The sequence below is a fragment of the Gossypium arboreum genome, chromosome 3 (genome assembly GCF_025698485.1).
Source record: "Gossypium arboreum isolate Shixiya-1 chromosome 3, ASM2569848v2, whole genome shotgun sequence".
Classification (NCBI taxonomy): domain Eukaryota; kingdom Viridiplantae; phylum Streptophyta; class Magnoliopsida; order Malvales; family Malvaceae; genus Gossypium; species Gossypium arboreum.
In genome coordinates, this window is record NC_069072.1 from 18297751 (window position 1) to 18318094 (window position 20344).

Below are 20344 nucleotides of genomic sequence, written 5' to 3' on the forward strand. Positions count from 1 at the left end.
CGATTCCTTTTTTCATATGCTTTGAATTAGTAAGAATGCGTTGTTTGAGAATAAGTTAGATAAAATAGCTAACCCTCTGAGGGCCTTAAAACTTCCAAGGGAGATGCCAAATGACATTCTTAGGATTCCATGACCATTCCCTAATTCTCCAATATGCACTCTTGATTGAAAAGAAACCATTTGAGGACCCAACCCAAATGATCTTATTCGGCCTAGCTTCTAGCTGAGGTGGAGAAATACCCATAATGCACCTAACTACAACTTTTTCCACCCATAAATGAAATAAATCAAAATTCCAAAAACCATCCAATGTGACCAATTCACTAAGTAAATTTTCCTTCTAAATATTCGATTGGGGAGTGGATATGATTTACCAAAGGACCATAATTCAGAATCCATGGATCACGCGAACAATTTATCAACTTACCATTATCGAAAAACCAAAGAAAATTCTCTCTGACGAGTGGCCAGACCTTAGAAAGGTTTCTTCAAAGAAAAGAACATCGCCCTTGTGCTAAGGACTCAGGTAATCCATTAAGGACTCTATATTTCACCTTGAGAACCCAAATCCAGAAAGCATTTGAATTTGAAACAATATTAAATCCGAGATTCATCAAGAATGATGTATTTTGATCTTCTAAACACCTAAAACTGAGGCCTCCATTATATCTTGGCTAATAGACAAACTCCCAACTAACAAGTGTCATCTTCCTTTCCCTCTTGATGACCCTCACATGAACTGTCTAACCATTTGCTCAATCTACTTTTCCAAAAATGATAAGGTCGTCTATAAAAAACAAATGGGAGATAGTTGGGCCTAAACGACTGAGGCAATAGGCTGCCACCGACCACTTTGAATTGCCGAGTGAATGTTGTGACCAAGCCACTTCATACATATAACAAATAAATACGGAGATAATGGACACCCCTGATAGATACCACTGGCTAGTCAGAACTTTGGGGATGGTATACCATTCTAAAGTATTTGCATAGTAGAATTAGAAATAGTAGACATAATAACATTTATCAAGAATTCAGGAATACCTGCAGCATTAAGAGAAACCTCAATAAAATCCCATCGAACTTGATCATAGGCCTTCTCCAAGTCAATCTTTACTGCCATCCATTTTCTATTCTTTTTCCTGCTTCTCATAGGGTAAATGGCTTCTTATGCCATAATGATGTTATCTGTAACACCCCCTAACCCGTCTCCATTGTTAGATTAGGGTTACAGAGCATTACCACGCATATCTTAACAAATACTAACATCTAACTATTTAAATATCAAATTAAATAACATATTATCAATTCCAAATGTCATTCATAGTATAAATATAATTATTGACCTTAAATCGGGCTTACAGTGCCTTAAAGATAATTCAGGAACAATCAGGGACTAGTTTGAAACAAAATAGAATGTTGTAAAAAAATCTAAAAATTTTGAAAATAGAGGTCACATGGTCGTGTGACATAGCCCAGGCCATATGGGTCAAGGACATGGCCGTGTAACTCACTGTGGCCGTGTAATCAGGGTTACACGACGTGTCACCAAGCCCTGTAACTTAATGATGTCGTGTGGAAAATTCTGTATACAAAATCAAGGTGAAACACGACTGTGTGATGTGCCCGTGTGTGACACATAGTTGTGTGGCAGTCCGTGTGCCAGACCATGCGAACCTAAAAAAACCTTCAAAATGAAGCTATTTCAAACCTTATTCTTGCACACCAAGACACACATTTTCAACCCATTTCCACATGCATATAAACACTTGTAAAAACACATAAAACATGCCAAATTCAATCATCCTAAGCCTAACCAATATGCCTTCATTTGGCACCACAACTCATATACCAAAACAATCAAAATTAATCCTATACTTTCATGTCAGAAGCCTATACCAAATGGTTTGCACTTAAGCTCAAAAACCATACATTAAATCATGTCAAAACTTACCATTATTCTTCTTATTCAACCACATTCATTTGTACCATAATTCAAACACCTTTGTGAAGTTTATATCAAGTGATCAATGAGCACAACTAGACCATATACACACCAAGTTCTAAAACATGATCACATACAAGCTATTACAAAACATAAACATTATTTCATCAATCTAACCAATGCCGTATATAATACACAATCAAAGCATATACAAATTTCACCTATTACATGACAAGTTTCACACCATATTTGAATTTTCATGCCAAAGCATGAACTAGCACATCATCTCATCTCAAGTCAGACTTGTACAGCACGCGATATAACCTATTGGCATGCTAATTGTATCCTATCCTATGTTCATCCGAGCTCAATACAGGTAATCATATAACATTTTACAATTTAGTTTATTCTCGAATTGTACCAATTTATTATAATTCAATTACATGTATATTATTAACATACCACAACTCATAAATCAATATAATAATATAAATCATATCTAATTAAACCGCATGAACTTACTAGGGCTAAACTGCGAAAATAGAAAAATTTAGCGGCTAATAAACAATTTTCTCTTTTTCAAGATTTTCTACCAGTTCTTGATCTATACAATAATTTTTATTTCCAACTATCAATCCCAAATAAATTATAAAAGTCCACTTAATACATATGATTTCTTAATTGACATTTTTCATAATTTCCCTAAAATTTTGCACTTTGTTCAATTTAGTCCCTAATCTCGAAACTTTAACATTTATCACAATTAAATCAAATTCAAGATATTCAAATTCTCTCTCATACTGAAATTTCACAAGAATTTTATGCTAAATTTTCTATTTTATCAATTTAATCCTTAAAATTTAAAATAAACTAAAATCACTTTATAAGATAGCCCTAATCAGCAACCAATACATCAAATTCATCATTTAACATCAAGAATAACAAAGATTTATCAATGGAAAAATCCAAAATCTTTAACAGTTTCGAAAATAGAGATACGAGTTAGCTAGACCTAGTTGCAACGATCTCAAAAATATAAAAATTATTAAAAACTAGATTAAAAAACATTACCATGCAAGAAAAATGGCTTGGTCGAAATTGAGAATCTCTCAACCATGGCTGTTTGTGTTCAAAATTAAAAGAAGAAGAAAATGCCGCCATTTTTTTATGTTTTCTTTCTTTTAATTTTACTTATTTTATTTTCTTTATTATTTTAACTTATAAATTAACATATATAATCAATAAATATATACCTTAACCGTCCACTATTATTGGAAACATGGTATAATTACTTCATGAGTCATTTGTACATCTACTAATTAAACTATTTATACAATAAAATTCACTAGTGATTAAATTTTACGATTTTTGTAATTTAGTCTTTTTAATTAATTAACTATCTAAACACTAAAATTTCCGAACCAAACTTTCACATATCAAAATAATAACTCAAGAAATATTTAATAAAAATATTTATCGCCCGATTCGAAATAAGGTCCTAATACCTCATTTTCCTAAACCGCTTAACTTTCATGGTAACCATCTATACTTCACCATTTATTCAATTACTTAAAATTTATCTAATCAAAATTCAATATAAAACTATAATAGACTTGTATTAATAAAATAACTATTAATACAAATTTACTCATCGATTTGTGGTCTCGAAAGCACTGTTTCTGACACCACTAGAAAACATTTTGTTATATTTTTAGTAATGTTACACCCTGCTATGAACCCTGCTTATTTCAGAGCAATGATCTTTGGAAAAACAGTCTCAAAGCGATTGACAACAATCTTCATCACCAACTTATTTAAGACAGAGCATAAACTAATTAGCCTGAACTAGGCAAAAATTTCAGGGGCATTTACCTTGGGTAAAAGAACTATCAAAGTATTATTTAAACTTGAGTCAATAATTTCCCCATCGAAAATATTTTTAACCCATCCACAAACAGAACTACCAACGTGTTCCCACTGGATTTGGAAAAAAATGCATAGAAACCATCACTTTCGGGGCCCTTCACTAGGGCCATATCAAATAGAGCAACCTTAATCTCCTCATTTGTAACTACTTTACCTAAGGAATAAACATCCTTTCAAGAAAGTTTTGGAAAAGAGCTAGAACGTATTCTCATCATAGGTTTCGGTTGCTCACCATATAGCCGCTGGAAAAAAAATTGATCTCTTCATTCTAAAGGACATCATCATCATAAACTCATTCGCCTTGGTCATTCTTCAGAGAAGAAATCTTATTTTGGTTTCTTCTCTGAAGGGTGCGTCTATAGAAGAACTTTGAGTTACGATCCCCCAAAGGAAGCCAATTGCACCTAGCTTTCTATTTCCACAAAAGTTCCTTATGGTAGAGTATATTTTCCAGATCCTCCATAACCTTCATTTCAGCATTGATCAAATAATCTGAATCCGATCTGTCCAACTTCTTCTGAATACTGGGTAATTCCTACAACAAGATTTTTTTACGAGAACATATATGCTCATATATGTTCCTATTCCAATGCTTCAAGTTGTTCGATAACTACTTAATAGAGGCCCTCATATTACCGTTGAAACTCCAAGAGTCCTGAACAAATTTAGGGAAACCCGGATGCTTAAACCAGTAAGAAATCTGAAAGGCTTACCTTTGTTCAAATTTGTATCATGCCTTAGAGAAAGGATAAGAGGCCGATGATATGACTTAGGCATAGGGAGATGGGTTACAAAATAACTCGGTAATTTTGAAATCCACGCATCATTGCAAATGGCTTTGTTAAGCCTCACAATGATCCTTACTCTCTGCTAAGTAAAGGCTAGACCTTTGAATCCTAAATCATGAAGCTTAGTGAAATCAACAAAATCACCAAAAGTGGAACATATTTTCCCTTCTCTCTCTCTTCCCCTCTTCTCGCTGGGAGAGAGAACAACATTAAAATCTCCTATTGCCATCTAAGGATCATCTGTATTAATCACCGCCGAATCCAAACCCTTCTAAAGAAGCTTCATCTTTTGCTTATTTGGACTACCATAAACAAAAGAGATTAATATCAGCCTTACGAAGGAATTATATAAAATTTGAATTAGAACAAATTGAGGGTGACTGTAAACCACTTCATGTTGGAAAAACGGGCTTGGAAAATGCAATGGAAAATAAATTTAGGGAAAGACCAGAGTTTTAATTTTTTTTTCCAAAATAAGACCTTGGTTGAGATATCTAAAGTAATAAACACTTAATCAAAATTGTACCTTTTTTTTATTCGTCTAGGATGAGCACTTCGACCGAGTAGTCTTCTTCGTTATCCTCAAGCTTACATCTAACAAGTGTGGGCTCGCTTCAAAACAAAAAAATTTTCACCAAAATTACCAATGGGGTAATTTTTCAATTTTTCTACACTTTTGGGTCACGTTGTAAATTAGAAAAATTACCGGTGATGCAGGTATGACACCCTTACGGCACCCTCGAACCAATTCAGCTGCCACCGATTCGGTTCGGGTCAATGATGACTTGACTGGTTCGGTCTAGCAATCAGTTGGACCATCATCTCGGTTTCACATATCCGGCCCAATTCAACCAATTTTTGGATCTTGGTCTTGGTTTTGGGCTCCCTGACCCAATTTATGACCTCAGCTCCAATTTTCAAGTTCAATTACCTATTGAGTCAATTGTTTGACTTGTAAATTAACTTCAAAAATTATCATATTAATTTTAATTGATTTGATTAATTTAATTTTACTTGATCAAAAGTAATTTTTCCAAAAATCACTTAGATTTTTCAAGAAAATTCTTTACTCAAATTCTCTAGTTAAAAAATTCTCATGACCACCTAATTTAATTCCACATTGAATAAATCAACTCAATTAAATTATTCCCAAAGTCGTAGAATTTTCTGCTGATTCAAATGCAGTCTGATCAAGTTTTTGTTGAGCTAGCAGAAGGACCAAACGGACATATAGAATTAGGCTTTAGTGATTGCAATTATGTCTAGAAGTATCGTTCTGATAATTCATAATTACTTAATCATAGGGTTAGCCCACAAGAAGTACCATGATTGGAAAGCCCACAAGAAGTACCATGATTGAAAACTCCTTATTATATTCTCTTTACAAAAGTAATTCATCCAACTATTTTATCTAATGACCAATGACCTCATCTGATATCCGTTCACTCAATACAACCCTATTTTATCTTATTGTCACCATTGTGTCTTCTTAATGATTAATATGATCACTACCAATAAATGACTATGATAAATTGTTCATTTGAGAACAAGCAACCTATTGCCACGTTCTATATTTATCAATCCACACAATGCTAATGAGAGGATATCATTAACTCTTTAATTGAGCTATGAATTCCGCTATTGCTAATAAAGCCATGCCATAAATAATTCATGTACCCGACATACTGACTATGGACTCGATCATCTTTAGAGAATAAGCCTCCACTTATATCAAAGCACATGAGTTGCATACGCATGGTTAGTGACCAACTCGGGATTTAGGTAAATCACACCATGAACGTCACAAGTGAATTAATTCACAAACTGATTCAGCATTAATCCATCTTGGGTCCAGTCCAATGTATTAGTCTACATTCACATCTATGTCTCTACTTATGGAGTCAAGTGCTCCAATAGCCAAGACTAGCCATCTCCCCAATTGGAATTGTAGATGACATAATATTTATTTCCAGTATTTCAATGCTCACTTTGATTCTTTTACAGGATTACGGACTCATTTAGACTATCTACTGAAGTAATTTGTCTTTTTAGCAATGGAAGCATTCTTTACAATGCCACTTATCTTTAATTTATACTTTAAACAATCAATGAGCTAATATCTTTTTTCCACAATTTCGGTATGCATGTAAAATATAAAAGATAGAAAATACAAAAGATATAATAGTGAAATGTGAAATTAACTTTAATTATTTATTCATCATTCAAATAAATATAAAACAATTACATGTTTACTACAATGTGGGCACATTTCCCAACAATCTCCCACTTGCCCTAGTGAAGTAAATATGTCATGTTTTGCAATCCCATATCCTCGACGTCTTTGTTAAAACTCCTAGTTACAAGATTTTGAGTAAACGAATTCGCAAGGTTACTTTCAGAAGCTACTTTTATCACATCTACAATTCTTTCGGCTACTGCATCTTGTACCAAGTGATACTTTTGATCAATGTGTTTCGTTCTCTTGTGACTTCTCATTTCCTTAGTATTAGCTATTGAAGCACTTTATCACAATACAGTGTTATAGCTTTTTCCATACCAGGAATAACTTCAAGTTTAGTTAAGAACTTTTAAACCATATTGCTTCTTTTGTTGCCTCAGAAGCAGCTACATACTCATCCTAGAACGAATACATTTCTCGACATTGATTTTCTCGAATCTTTACATGTTTGGAATTCTGAGTCTTTATATCCAACAGAAGTAAGGTCCTCCTAGAATACACAAGCATATAATCCCTCGTTCTTTTAAGATACCATAATATATGCTTTATAGCTTGCCAATGCATGAGACCTGGATTCGCTTGATATCGATTAACCATTCCTACCGCGAAACAGATATTTGGACGTGTGCAAAACATCTCATACATAAGGCTTCCAATTGCCAAAGCATATGGAACCTTACTCATATGCTCTCTTTCTTCTGTTGTCTTAGGACAGTCATCTAAAAAAAATGAAAACCTGATGCAATCAGCTGAACGCCTGGTTTTGCATCAGTCATTGCAAAATGTTCTAGTACCTTATCGATGTATGAAGCTTGAAATAGTGCTATCGTTTTATTCTTTTGATCCCTAATGATTCGAATTCCAAGAATATAACTAGCTTCACCAAAATATTTCATGCTAAACTGTTGAGCTAACCATAATTTAACCGATGACAATTCTCCTACATCATTTTTGATAAGTAGAATATAATGGACATACAACATGAGAAAGATCACTTTTTTGTCTTTTATACACTTATAAACACAAGGTTCATCAGCGTTTTGCTCAAATCCAAAAGTGTTGATCATTTGATCAAATCTTTTATTCCATGAGCGAGATGCCTACTTAAGTCCATAAATGGATCTTAGCAGTTTGCAAACTTTCTCCTCATTTCATTTGACAACATCGCCAGTGGGTTGAGCCATATAAATGGTCTCATCAAGATAGCCATTCAAGAATGTTGTTTTGACATCCATTTTCTAGATCTCGTAATTGAGGGCAGTGACAATAGATAAGAGTATGCGGATAGACTTGAGCATGACTACCGGAGAAAAGGTCTCATAGTAATCAATGACTTCATTCTGTGTGTAGCCTTTCCTTACTAGTCTATCTTTGTGTGTTTCCATATCCCCTTTCGCATTTCTCTTCTTCTTGTAGATCTACTTACACCCTATGGGTTTAATCCCAATCGATAGTACAAGTTCCCACATCGTATTTGATTTCATAGAATTCATCTTGACATCCATGGATTGTTTTCAGAGCTTAGAATCAACTCCTGCATGGTCTCCTTATAAGTGAGTGGATCATCATCCTCATGATTGACTTCCATATTATAAATACTACTACCATAAATGACGAAGTCTAATTTCTTAAAAACTCTCCCACTACAACAAATTCACTTATGTTGTTGATCGTTTGCAGGTCTTTCTACAACTTTCTCGAGAATTGAACTTGGTGATTATTCTACCACTCCCAAAAGTTTTTCGAGTACCACTTTACTTTGAGGCTTAAAGTTATCCATGTAGCTTTCCTCGAGGAAAGTAGCATGAGTAGAAACTTAAATTGTATTATCTTTCAGATTGTAAGTAGAAACTTGAATCGTATTATCTTTCAAATTGTAGAATAATCATTTTTTTGTTTCCTTTGGATATCCTACAAACATACATAATTCTGTCTGTGCATCCAACTTCTTTGGCTCTTTATCCAGAATGTGTGCTGGACAACCTCATATTCTAAATTGATTTAGAACAGGTTTCTTTCTATACCACAGTCCATAAGGTGTCTTACAATAAAACTTGGTTGGCACATTATTCAGAATATAACAAGCCATTTGTATCGCGTATCCCCAAAAGGAAGTAGGAAGTTTTGAATAGCTTAACATTGAATGAACTATGTCAAGTAAGGTTTTATTCCTTCTCTCAACTATGACATTCTATTGTGGAGTGTATGGCGTAGTCAATTGGGATAAAATCTCATTCTCTATAAGGTACCTTAAGAACTCATTGGACAAATATTCCCTACCTCGATCAAACCGAAGATTCTTTATGGATAAACCTAATTGTTTTTCCACTTCCACACGAAACTCTCAAAATTTATCAAAGGTTACATTTTTGCGGTGTATTAAATACACATATTAATATCAAGAACAGTTGCCGGTAAAACTCACGTAAAAATCATAACTTCCTCTGGCACTAATGCTCATGGGACCACATATATCAATGTGTACAAGTTCTAAAGGTTGGTTGGCCCTTTTACCTTTCACATTAAAAGACCTCTTAGTCATTTTACCTTTTAACAAGATGCATATTGTGGAAGACTAACTTTCATACTTAAGGGACCATCTTTCATAAGTCTAATGTTTCTTCCTTGGTTAATATAACCAAGTCATAAGTTCCATAGGTACCCCTTATTAGAATGAGAAGTTTTAAGCTTTTTATTCACTATTTCAGTTTGAAGCATCGAGCAGCTATTTGTTTTGATAAAGTAGAGATTGTTTTCCATCCATCCATTACAGATTAAAGAACATTTTTTGTTAATAGCAATCCCTTTATTGAATGTTACGTTATAACCTTCATAAAATAAGCATGCTACATAAATTAAATTGCTCTTAAAATGAGGTACATAAAACACGTTCTTTAAAATAATCTTCCTAAAAATATCAGAGTGTATCTCCCACTGCTTCGGGTGAAACATAACTCCCATTTTCGATTCATAACAATAGACTCCTGTCATGCAGACTTCTCGTTTCACTAAACCCCTGTAAAGAAACACACACATGGTTAGTGGCTCCAAAATCAATAACCCAGTTGTTAAGCAAGCTTCAACCATAAAGAGTTTCATACATTTCCCCTTTTTGGCTAAGTAATCCAAGTACTCCTTACAGTTTGATTTGAAATGCTCTTTTCTGTTGTAGAAGAAACATTCGATATTTTTAAGATATTTTGAATTCCTAGCCTTCTTCTTATCCATATGAGATAGAACTAAAGATTTAATTGATTTTTTCTTTCCCTTAGCTTTCTGTTTCCCCTTAAAGGACTAGGGGACCATAGCTAAGTTTGCCTCAGGTTTCTCCTGAATCAACTTACCACCGTTGATGGTCACTAAACTAACTATAAATATGACAAAGATAAGCACACCTATCGAACAATAGTATAGCTATGGCGAGTAGGGAATATCGTATCCACGAGGATTAAAAGTACTATTAATTACCGTTTTTCTATTATTTAGCCAACAAATTGGAGTGATTATTTTTAATCTAAATTTACTAATCTAATTTAACTAAGAATACAACAGAGAATGAAATAGGAAAATAATCGAAGATAACCAATAAGAAAGACAATACTTGTAACACCCCTTACCCGTACCCGAGGCCGGGATAAGGTACGAGGCATTACCGGACAAACATACAAACATTAAACTAAAATACGGGCCATAAAATTTCATTCATATTTCAAAACGTTCATTCACTTACACATAGTCTCTTATTTGAGTCTACGAAGCCCAAAACATACTTTAGAAAGGGTTCGGGACTAAACCGAGAACTTATGAAAATCTTGGAAATTTCATGCTTTAAGGCTCCACACGCCCGTGTCCCAAAGTCGTGTTCCATACACGACTGAGACACATGGTCGTGTTTCTGCCTGTGTGGAATATACCTAGGCTATTTTTCAAGCTTTGGTCAACCTTAATCTCTTACACACTTATACAAAATCAAAAGCATATAACATGGTATTCATTTAATGATTAAATATTCTCAATTAAACCACAAACATAGCATTTGTATGTCATCATACATGTGTCTCTCATAATCATTTTACCTTGTTTATTATAGTACCACTTATACATTTATACCAAGATTATCATCTTGCCAAATATCTTCAGCTTAATCATCAAGCATTCATATTTAAAACTAGATCATATCTTTATAAAATACCACAATTCAGATGCACAAAATAACATGTTTGCCTGAAACATTTCAATTCAACTCCATACCCAACAAGCATTACATTGAGACTAGTTATAAACACATATCATTTATTTCATTATATCAATATTTCATATACCATAGTTTCCATGTATTCCACATATATTTATTTTCCTCCTCCTCCTCTCCATTCCACATCCTTAATGTCTATAGCATTCTTGTAAGTACGATTTCACAATTTACTAATAAATGCTCACATCAAACTGTCCACACGAGTCATAGTCACTTACTTGTTTATAATTCGAGCTACAGAGCTCCAAATTAAGATCCGTAAATTTCCCCTAAAACTAGACTTACATATATTTCCACCATAAAATTTTCATAATTTTTGGTTCAGCCAATTAGTACAATTTATTCATTAAAATTTCCCCTATTTCACTTTCTGACATTCTGACCTCTCTTCACTAAAAATTAATTATCTCATAGTACAGAACTCGGATAATGTTCTTGTTGATTTATCTTGAAAATAGACTCATTAAGGATTTTAAAAATATAATTTTAAGCCTCTAATTATTTTTATCCAAATTTTTTTGATTTTCCAAAGTTAGAACAAGGGATCACGTAATCATTCTAAACTAGTCTCACAAAAACATAAATATCTCAAAATATAGAACTCCTTTTCTTGCTCTGTTTCTTTTATATGAAAATATACACATTAAGCTTTAATTTGATATCTTATTCAGTCTTTGATTCAATTTCTACTTTTTTGGTTATTTTTCAAAATCACGTCACTGCTACTGTCCAAAATAGTTTTATTGCTAATTCACTCTTTCACACTTTCTTTGTATTAACCTCATTTTAACATACATATCACAAATCATTTTCACCACATTTCATACATCACAAGTATAGGCCCATGATCACAAGGTCACCATGAAATCATCCTCATGTATAACTTACTTGTTCATAACCTTACCAAATCCTGGTCACTTAATGAACACATCGTTCACATAACCAAGTTCCTGCACTTATTCATCACAAAACTCACAAAGCAATACATAGAGAGTCTCCCGTTAAACACTTGGATCAATCCTCGATACTTGGTGGTTTCAGCACATAGCTCCACCCATCATATAGTTCGGCTCTCTTGTACACATGGTGAACACTCAAGACCACCCATGTGACCGAGCCAATTTATCTCGTAGCTCTCTTGTCTACATGGTGTCCTTTACCGGAACCACGCATGCGACCTAGCTACATATATCTCAGTAGCTCTCTTGTCTACATGGTGTACACATAGTATCACCCATGCACCTAGCTACATCATAATGTCTTGTAGCTCTCTTGTACACATGACGTGCACTCAAGACCATACATGTGACCTAGCTACATACTATCTCAGATCATCCAATCTTTCCAAGGTTCAACCAGATTTCTCTCTTTTCCAACAATTTCACTAATCAAGTAATTATCCACAAACATATTTCTAATATTATTATAAAATATCATAATACAAGTAATATTGATGTATTACTTACATATAAACTTACATCTCATTTAATATCAAGGCAATAACATTAAATTACACATTGCCTTATTAAAATCGTATGAACATACAATTTCCCATAATATCCATAATCATAGAAATCACATTTATGTATGATAATTCAATGCACTTCATGTACCATAGACATATTTTTAAATCAATTCATAAACTTGGCATCATAATCATTTAATTTAACATAATTCAATTAATTCACTAAATTTAACTTTCAAATATAAATTACAATATTATTGTCAGTATTATTATCATACCAACTTACATACTTTCAACACCTCGAAATTATAATAAATATATCAATTTTACATTGAAACATGCATAAATTAATGCTTATTATACATATGAACTTACCTCGATACTAAAACGATCATTTTACCAACTTTCCCAATTTTCGATTTTTCTCTCATTCTAGGTTTAAATCTCGTTCTCCGAGATCTAAAACATCATATTTTACTTATTTAATTAATGTAATATTCAAAACAGTCCTTAACTCAAAATTTGGAAAAATTACAATTTTTCCCCTAAACTTTTGCATATTTACACTTTTGCCCTTAGGCTCGGGAATTAAACTTCATCCCTTACTCTTATGTTTTATGACATGCTGATCACTTTTCCCTTCTATGGAAACATCAAATTCTCGCTCTAACATATACTTATGACTATTAGGTATTTTTACCGATTAAGCCCTTTTACTCGTTTTCACTCAAAACCGAGTAGCACAAGTTGTCTAATATAATTTAAAACCTCATATTCTATCATAAAACAGAAAAATAAACACATTTCACCTATGGGTATTTTTCCAAATATGAACCCTAGCTTAAATTATTGCTAGAATAAGCTTAATCAAATTACCGTGATTCCAAAAACGTAAAGAACTTGAAAAGTGGGGTTAGAACAGACTTACTATTGAGCTTGGAAAGCTTGAAAACCCTATACATGGCTTCCCCCATGCTAATTTCGGCCTCCATGAAAAAGATGAGTCAATTTTGGCTTTATTTTCCCTTTTTATTTCTTTTAATTACCAAATGACCAAAATGCCCTTCCTTACTAAACTTTCAAAAATTCCATCCATGTCCAATTTTTGTCCATCACATAGAAATTGGTCAAATTTCTATTTAAGACCTCTTAATTAATATTTCAAAGCAATTTCATACTAGAAACTTCTAGAATGCAAGTTTTGCAACTTATTCAATTTAGTCCCTAACTTCAAATTGAGCACTTTATGCATAGAATTTCTTCACGAAATTTTCACACAATCATGCAATCATATCATAGACCTCAAAATAATTATAAAATAATTATTTCTATCTCAAATTTTGTGGTCCCGAAACCTCTGTTCCAACTAGACCCAATTTTGGGCTATTACAATACCTAGAAAAGAATCCACCTAGACTTCACCTATTATTCTGAATCTGAATTAAACGATTTATTCACTTGTGACTTGACCCGTAGAAATCCCTAAATTATGCTAATATCTCTTTCGAGGGTAAGAACAATTGACTATAGGTTGATTAATTAAAATCTCTTTCTAATTAAAACCCCTATCGCCGCAGTAACTCGATTTATGGATTCCCCTATTAGATTTGACTCTAATTCAGTAGATTTATGTCGTCCTATTTCTAGGATTGCATGCAACTCCACTCAATTATGCTAGATCTACTCTTAAACAGAGACTTTTGCTCCACTGAAATTAGCACATTAAACTTGAATTAATATCCCAGAAATATTAAAACAAGAAATAAGCATACATAATTGAGAATAAGAATCAAGTATTTATCAAGTAAATCAGAAATCAAATAATAAGATTCATCATAGTTTCACCTTCCTTAGGTATCTAGGGAATTTAGTTCATAATTCTGAATAGAAACATCTCAAAGTTGGGTAACCACAAAACATAAAGAAACTCAGTAAAACTTCAAAAGAAATTAAAAAGAAATCTTTAATCTTGATGGAGATCCTCTTCTGAGTTGATTTTGATGGTGTTCCTTGATTGTTTTCTCCAATCTTCTCCGATTGCTCCCTTAGGTCTTATTATAATTGGTATTTATAGACTTTAGAATGCTCAGAAAGCCTAAAAATTGAGTTTTTTCGCATAACTAGGAAGCATGGTGTTATATCGACACGGGCTGGCACATAAGCATGTGGCCAGCCCATATTGCTCTCACAGGCATGTGGCCAACCCGTGTAGAAATGCCCAGGATGTGTGGATGCTGGAAATAGCTTTATTCTTTTAATTTTGGCTCGTTTTTCGCTCCTTTCACTTCCAAATGCTCTCCTAAGTATAGAAACATGAATTTAAAGGATTAAGAGCATCAAATTCACTAATTTACATAATTAATCATCTAAAAAATGCATTAAGAATGAGATTAAAATATGTTACTTCTACAGCTTATCAAATATCCTCACACTTAAGCGTTGGCTTGTCCTCAAGCAAAATCCTCAACTCATATTAAAAATAATATTTCTCAACTTTTAATTTCCATCAATAATGTCTCAAAATAATCCATAAATAATCATTCATTGGCAATTCAACTAAAAGAACACTATAGTCTCAAACAATCCAAGCTAAAATTTTTAAACACGAAAACATAGGTGTTTCTTCTTATCTAAGTAATTACCTTTAATTCAAAATCAACAAGAATTGACATGCTTACTAAAGATTCACTCAAACAACTCAAAGTGTTTAAGGTTCAAGAATAAGCACTCAATAGTCAAACATAAAAAGTCATTATCATAGGCTTACATGAAAATCAAATCTCTACCACTATAAAATGATATGATACACAAATCAAAAGGTCTTTAAGAGGTTGTAATGGGGCTTAGGTTAAGGGTGTGGAGAAAAGCCGAAAAAGATGGTTAAAATAAAGATTGAATTGATAAATTACCAAACTAGAAAAAAAACAAATGCTAAATTAAAAACAAGTGCATAAATCAAGAACTACTCAAGAATAAGAAAACGAGCTTCTTCTCAAAATATTAATTTAACTATTCAAGCTCAAAGAACTAAATAATAATCAAAATGTAAATATATATATATATATTTGATTTTTTTAACAATAAGAAATAATTCAGCAAATCAAACAAAAGAGCATAGTTAGGCAACTAACCAAATCAAATCTCGACAAAAAGGGAGTCAATAAAATGGGAAAATTTCTCAATGAACAAAAAATGAGTTATTGGTTAACATTAATGGGTAATTTATGAAACTGTGTGTTAGGCTCAATGGGGTTCACTAAGGGTAAATTAAAAAGGTAGGTTTTTTATGGGATAAGTTGATTAAAACCTAAGTGCCTTTATCGTCTTAGTATATCAAATCAAGAGGTGTGGTCTCGACATGTATAATCGACACAAGTTCTAGAATAACAAATCAAACTGACACACTCGTAACCAATAATAAAATGAGCAAGAAAAATGTATGCTCTAAGGGCTCAAAATCTCACAAAAAAATTGTGGTTTTTTATGTCAATCTTGCAAATCTCAAACTTTAATATAATACTTTAATTTAGAGAAACAACCTAAAAGTTTTAATTTCTAAAACATAGCCTATCATGCTTGATTCTCTCATGTCGTCAATTTTAAAACAACCAATACACAATTATCCACAAATTAATCCAAAACACATCAATAAATATCTCAAATCGAAAAAAATTCATTCTAATAAAAATATGAGAAAATTACTTAAACACAAGATATAATTTAGGAATTTTCTAATAATTATAAAATAACCTCTCCAGACTTAAGATGTACATTGTCCTCAATGTATAAATAGATATAAGCACAGTATAAACAGAATATCATAAAAGATGGAGAAAACTGAAATTTCCCTGAATATTGGATGAAATTGCCAGAATGGTGAAGAGCAGAAATGTAGACAAATTTAAATGTAGTGCATGATTCCGAGCAAACTAATAAGAAAATAAACAAAAATAGTGAAGAAGATTAAGGGGTTATAACTCGATTAGAAACAACCATAAAAATAAAAATATAATTAAAAACGAAATAAGTCTAAGAAAATAACAATAAACATAAAAATAAATAAAAATAAAAATAAAACAAATAAAATTAATGGTCCTTATCATCAAAAGCGTCGGTGTCGTGAGTCGTCAGCACAGAAGAGGAGATATAGAGATTCTAACAGATCTGTTGCAATGTTGCGTCAATACTGTCGAACCTTTGAAAGCAGTGCTGCTCGAAGCGAGTGAACCGCTTCGAGAGGTTCGCTAAAGTACCAGTAGAAGAAACAGGGCGATGACTCGAAGATGGAGGATGAGGTGGATCCTCGTGATGGAAAGGGACATCATCAGTGAAGTCCTCAGGTTCATTCTAAAAGTCAGAATGAAATAATCGGTACTGAGGAAGATCTACTCCACGAAGCCGTTCAATCATCCTCATATGGGTCATGCTTGATATTTCCTGTGGGGACATCTGGCCGGCGAGTGTAAGCTAGAGAACTGCTCCAGTGTGTCAAGGAGATCGAACTGTCGAGTAGTCGAGTCACATAAGAGCCTAATTAGATAGAACTCTTTCTGTTGCAGTCTGTCTGATGGCGGAAGGTGAAGGCGATGAAGTAGGCTAATAAAAAATATGTCCGGTGGTCATGCTCTATAAAAAATATGCATCGATAGTACTGATGACCCCGATGCTCTCTCTCCTACTAGTCAAAGTATAAGCTAAAACGGCATGAATATACCATAAAGCTGGAGGGAGAGAAATCGTCTTCGAGTGACTCACGTAATAAGGTGTCGTACTCGCCGTAACATCTACCCAACAACTAGATGACGAGTAGTGGATGTGCCGTTGTAGGCGAAGAAAGTTTTCAACATGCATAAACTCCTCAGTGTATAGTCCCAAAGCAGTGCCAAACTCAGGGACACTCATATGGCACACCAGGCCACCGAGTCGAAAAGTGATGGTGCCTGCCTCGCCATGAGTCGTCAAAACATGATGGAGAGTAAATGTAGAGCAGAACTCCAAAGTCAGCTCTGTATATGTGGGCTCGTTGATAGAGAAGAGCTGGTCCCATAGAGCTGTGGCAATAAAGGCTCAAACAAGATCAGCTAACTGGACCTGCTCCAAAACAGCCCAATCAATACATTGGCCTAAGCCAAGTGGTCACAGTTGAAGTAGCTAAAATAAGTCCTCCTGGGGACCTGCTGAAAATTGGATATAGAGGTGGCGGGCCTTGGCGGAAGTGCTTGAGGAAGAGGTCGTGCCAAGGGTCTTCCGCTTTTTCGGAGCGAGGACGACGACTTTGGACTTACTACGAGTGTTTGTCATGGTGTGCTTGAAAAAGAAAATAATTCATAAATAAAATAAAGCATCACCAAGTATACAAACAAAGGCCAAGAAAGTAAAATCCAAGTAGTCCAAATTGCAAATTTCTCCTAAAACAGTATGTATGAAAACCCAAGCATGTAAAAACCATATAATGAAGCTATTATGAACCAAAGTGATGAAAACAATAAAGAATAATAAATAAAATAGCGAAATCAGAACTAAAAGACAAATCATGACATACTTAAAATAAGAATAATCTAAGAGTAATTAAGAAGAATAAAAAGAATAATAAAATATATAGCAACCTAAATAGACTAACCATATTAGAAATAAAAGCAATAACCAATATTATAACACAAATTTAAGGAACCAAAGAAGAAAAATATAAGCAAACTATAAAAATAAAAATACGAAATGGACTAAATAGTTAACACAAAAAGAGGCGAATAATAAAATAAAAAGAACTAAGAAAGGAACTAAAAATAATAATTATAATAAGAATAAATATAAAATATAAAATAACAAACAAAAATAATAAGAAGAATAATAAAGTAAAATAAAATAAAAATAAAAAACTAAAAATAGGAAAATAGGGAGGACCGATAGAGGGTGGTGGTCGGAAGTGCGGGTCGGTGGTTGACGCTGGAAGAGGCGCGAGGGAGAAGGGCTAGGGCGAGGCTTGTGGTGCGGGGGTTTCGGATTGGTGGGAGGCTAAGAAAGGGGGATGCGAGGGGGACGATGAGGGTGTGGACTGTACGACGAGGGTTGGCAGTCAGAGTATGATGTGGCTATGGCGTGGGTGTTGGCCCAACGATGAGAAGGGGAAAGGGAAGGGGCAAAGTTGAGGAGGGTGCAGGCTTGGGTGCTCGACGAGGAGAGGAAGGGAGAAGGAAAGGAGAAAAGAGCAAGAGGATGTGAGGGTGGTGGAGAACGACGGTGGCCGGGGAGGTGGAAGAGAGTTGGTCAGTGGCAGCTAGGGGTAAGGGGTTAAAGTTTGGAGAAGACGAAAGTGAAACAAAATATTTAAGGTTTCAGAGTTAAATGGGTGACACGATCGTGTGAGGCCCGTGTTGGGCCACACGGCCATGTCACATGCTCGTGTGGTTCATTTTCAGCCCATGTACATTTTAAAAATATAGGCCCAGTTTTCACATGGCCATGTGCAATCTCCTTCACTTCTCCTACGCCCGTGTGAGATCCTACGCACTCGTGTGGAGTGGTCATGTCTCGCACATAGCCGTGTGCCTTGCTCGTCTAACTCTCTACTTGATTTAAAAATGAAAAAATTAGCTCTAGGTTTCACATGGCCTAGGACACGCCCATGTAACTCTCTGGGAAGCAAGGTACGTTATCGACACGGGCTAGCACATGAGCATGTGACCAGCCCGTGTGGATCTTGGAAATAGCTCTAATCATCCAATTTTGGATCTTTTTTGCTCCTTTTGCTCCCAAATGCTCTCCTATATATAGAAACATGAATTTAAAGGATTAGGAGCATCAAATTCACTAATTTACATAACTAATCATCCAAAAACGCATTAAGAATGAGATTAAAATATGTTACTTTTACAGCTTATCGACCATTCAACATTAACTCATGGGATTGTAATTCCTTCATGAGTTGAGTCAAGGTAAGTGCCTTTTTCCCTAAGTTGTAAGCAGCCCTAAAACTAGCAAACTCCTTGGTAAAGGATTTGAACACTATTTCAATTTGTGTGTTCACATCTAGTTCAACCCTATTGTCCTCCACTTCCACAAAGATTCCCATAAGCTTAATCATATGTTCTTTGACTAGAGTGCCAGGTTTTTTATGAGAATTCATCAAATTTGTAATAGCAGATTGTCGAGCCAATGCAGCATGGCCTCTAAGTAAATCCTCCAAATTTGTCATGATCTCTTTGACGGTACAAAAATTCTCGTGTTGCTTTTGTAACACACTACTCATGCTCGCTAACATATAACATCGAGCAATTGAGTCAAAATCTCTCCAGCGATTTCTTGCTTTGGGCTGAGCTTCAGGAGGGCTCATTTCGTCAATAACGAATTTGTGTTTCTCACAACTGAGAACTATCAACAAGCTTTGTTTCTATTCTTGAAAGTTATCCCCATTTAATTTATTCTCAGTAAGAATGCTAATAAGAGGAGTAGGAAACATGTTTGAACTGAAAAAATAAATATTTCACTAATTACTATCTTTGTATTAAGCAAATATTTTTCATTTCAGCAACATATCAAGAATGCAATATGACGCATGCATCTTGTATTAAAACCTTGAGAAAAATATTTTTTCGTTGCGACGATCATTCTCACACCCATTAACCAAGTCGCCTTAGGGTCCCATGATTAACTAGCAAGAATATGGATTACATACAATCGGTTCGTGAATCTTAATTCTCAAGACTTCACATGAACTAATGATCGTTTA

General features: G+C 34.1%; 1 protein-coding gene across 1 annotated transcript; it reads right to left on the minus strand.

The window, feature by feature from the left end:
* Positions 1 to 19492: 19492 nt before the first annotated feature.
* LOC108475160 (uncharacterized) lies at positions 19493 to 19948 on the minus strand. The gene has a single exon (XM_017777151.1). It carries the CDS (start codon positions 19946 to 19948, stop codon positions 19493 to 19495), a length of 456 nt encoding a protein of 151 aa, XP_017632640.1.
* Positions 19949 to 20344: the final 396 nt, after the last annotated feature.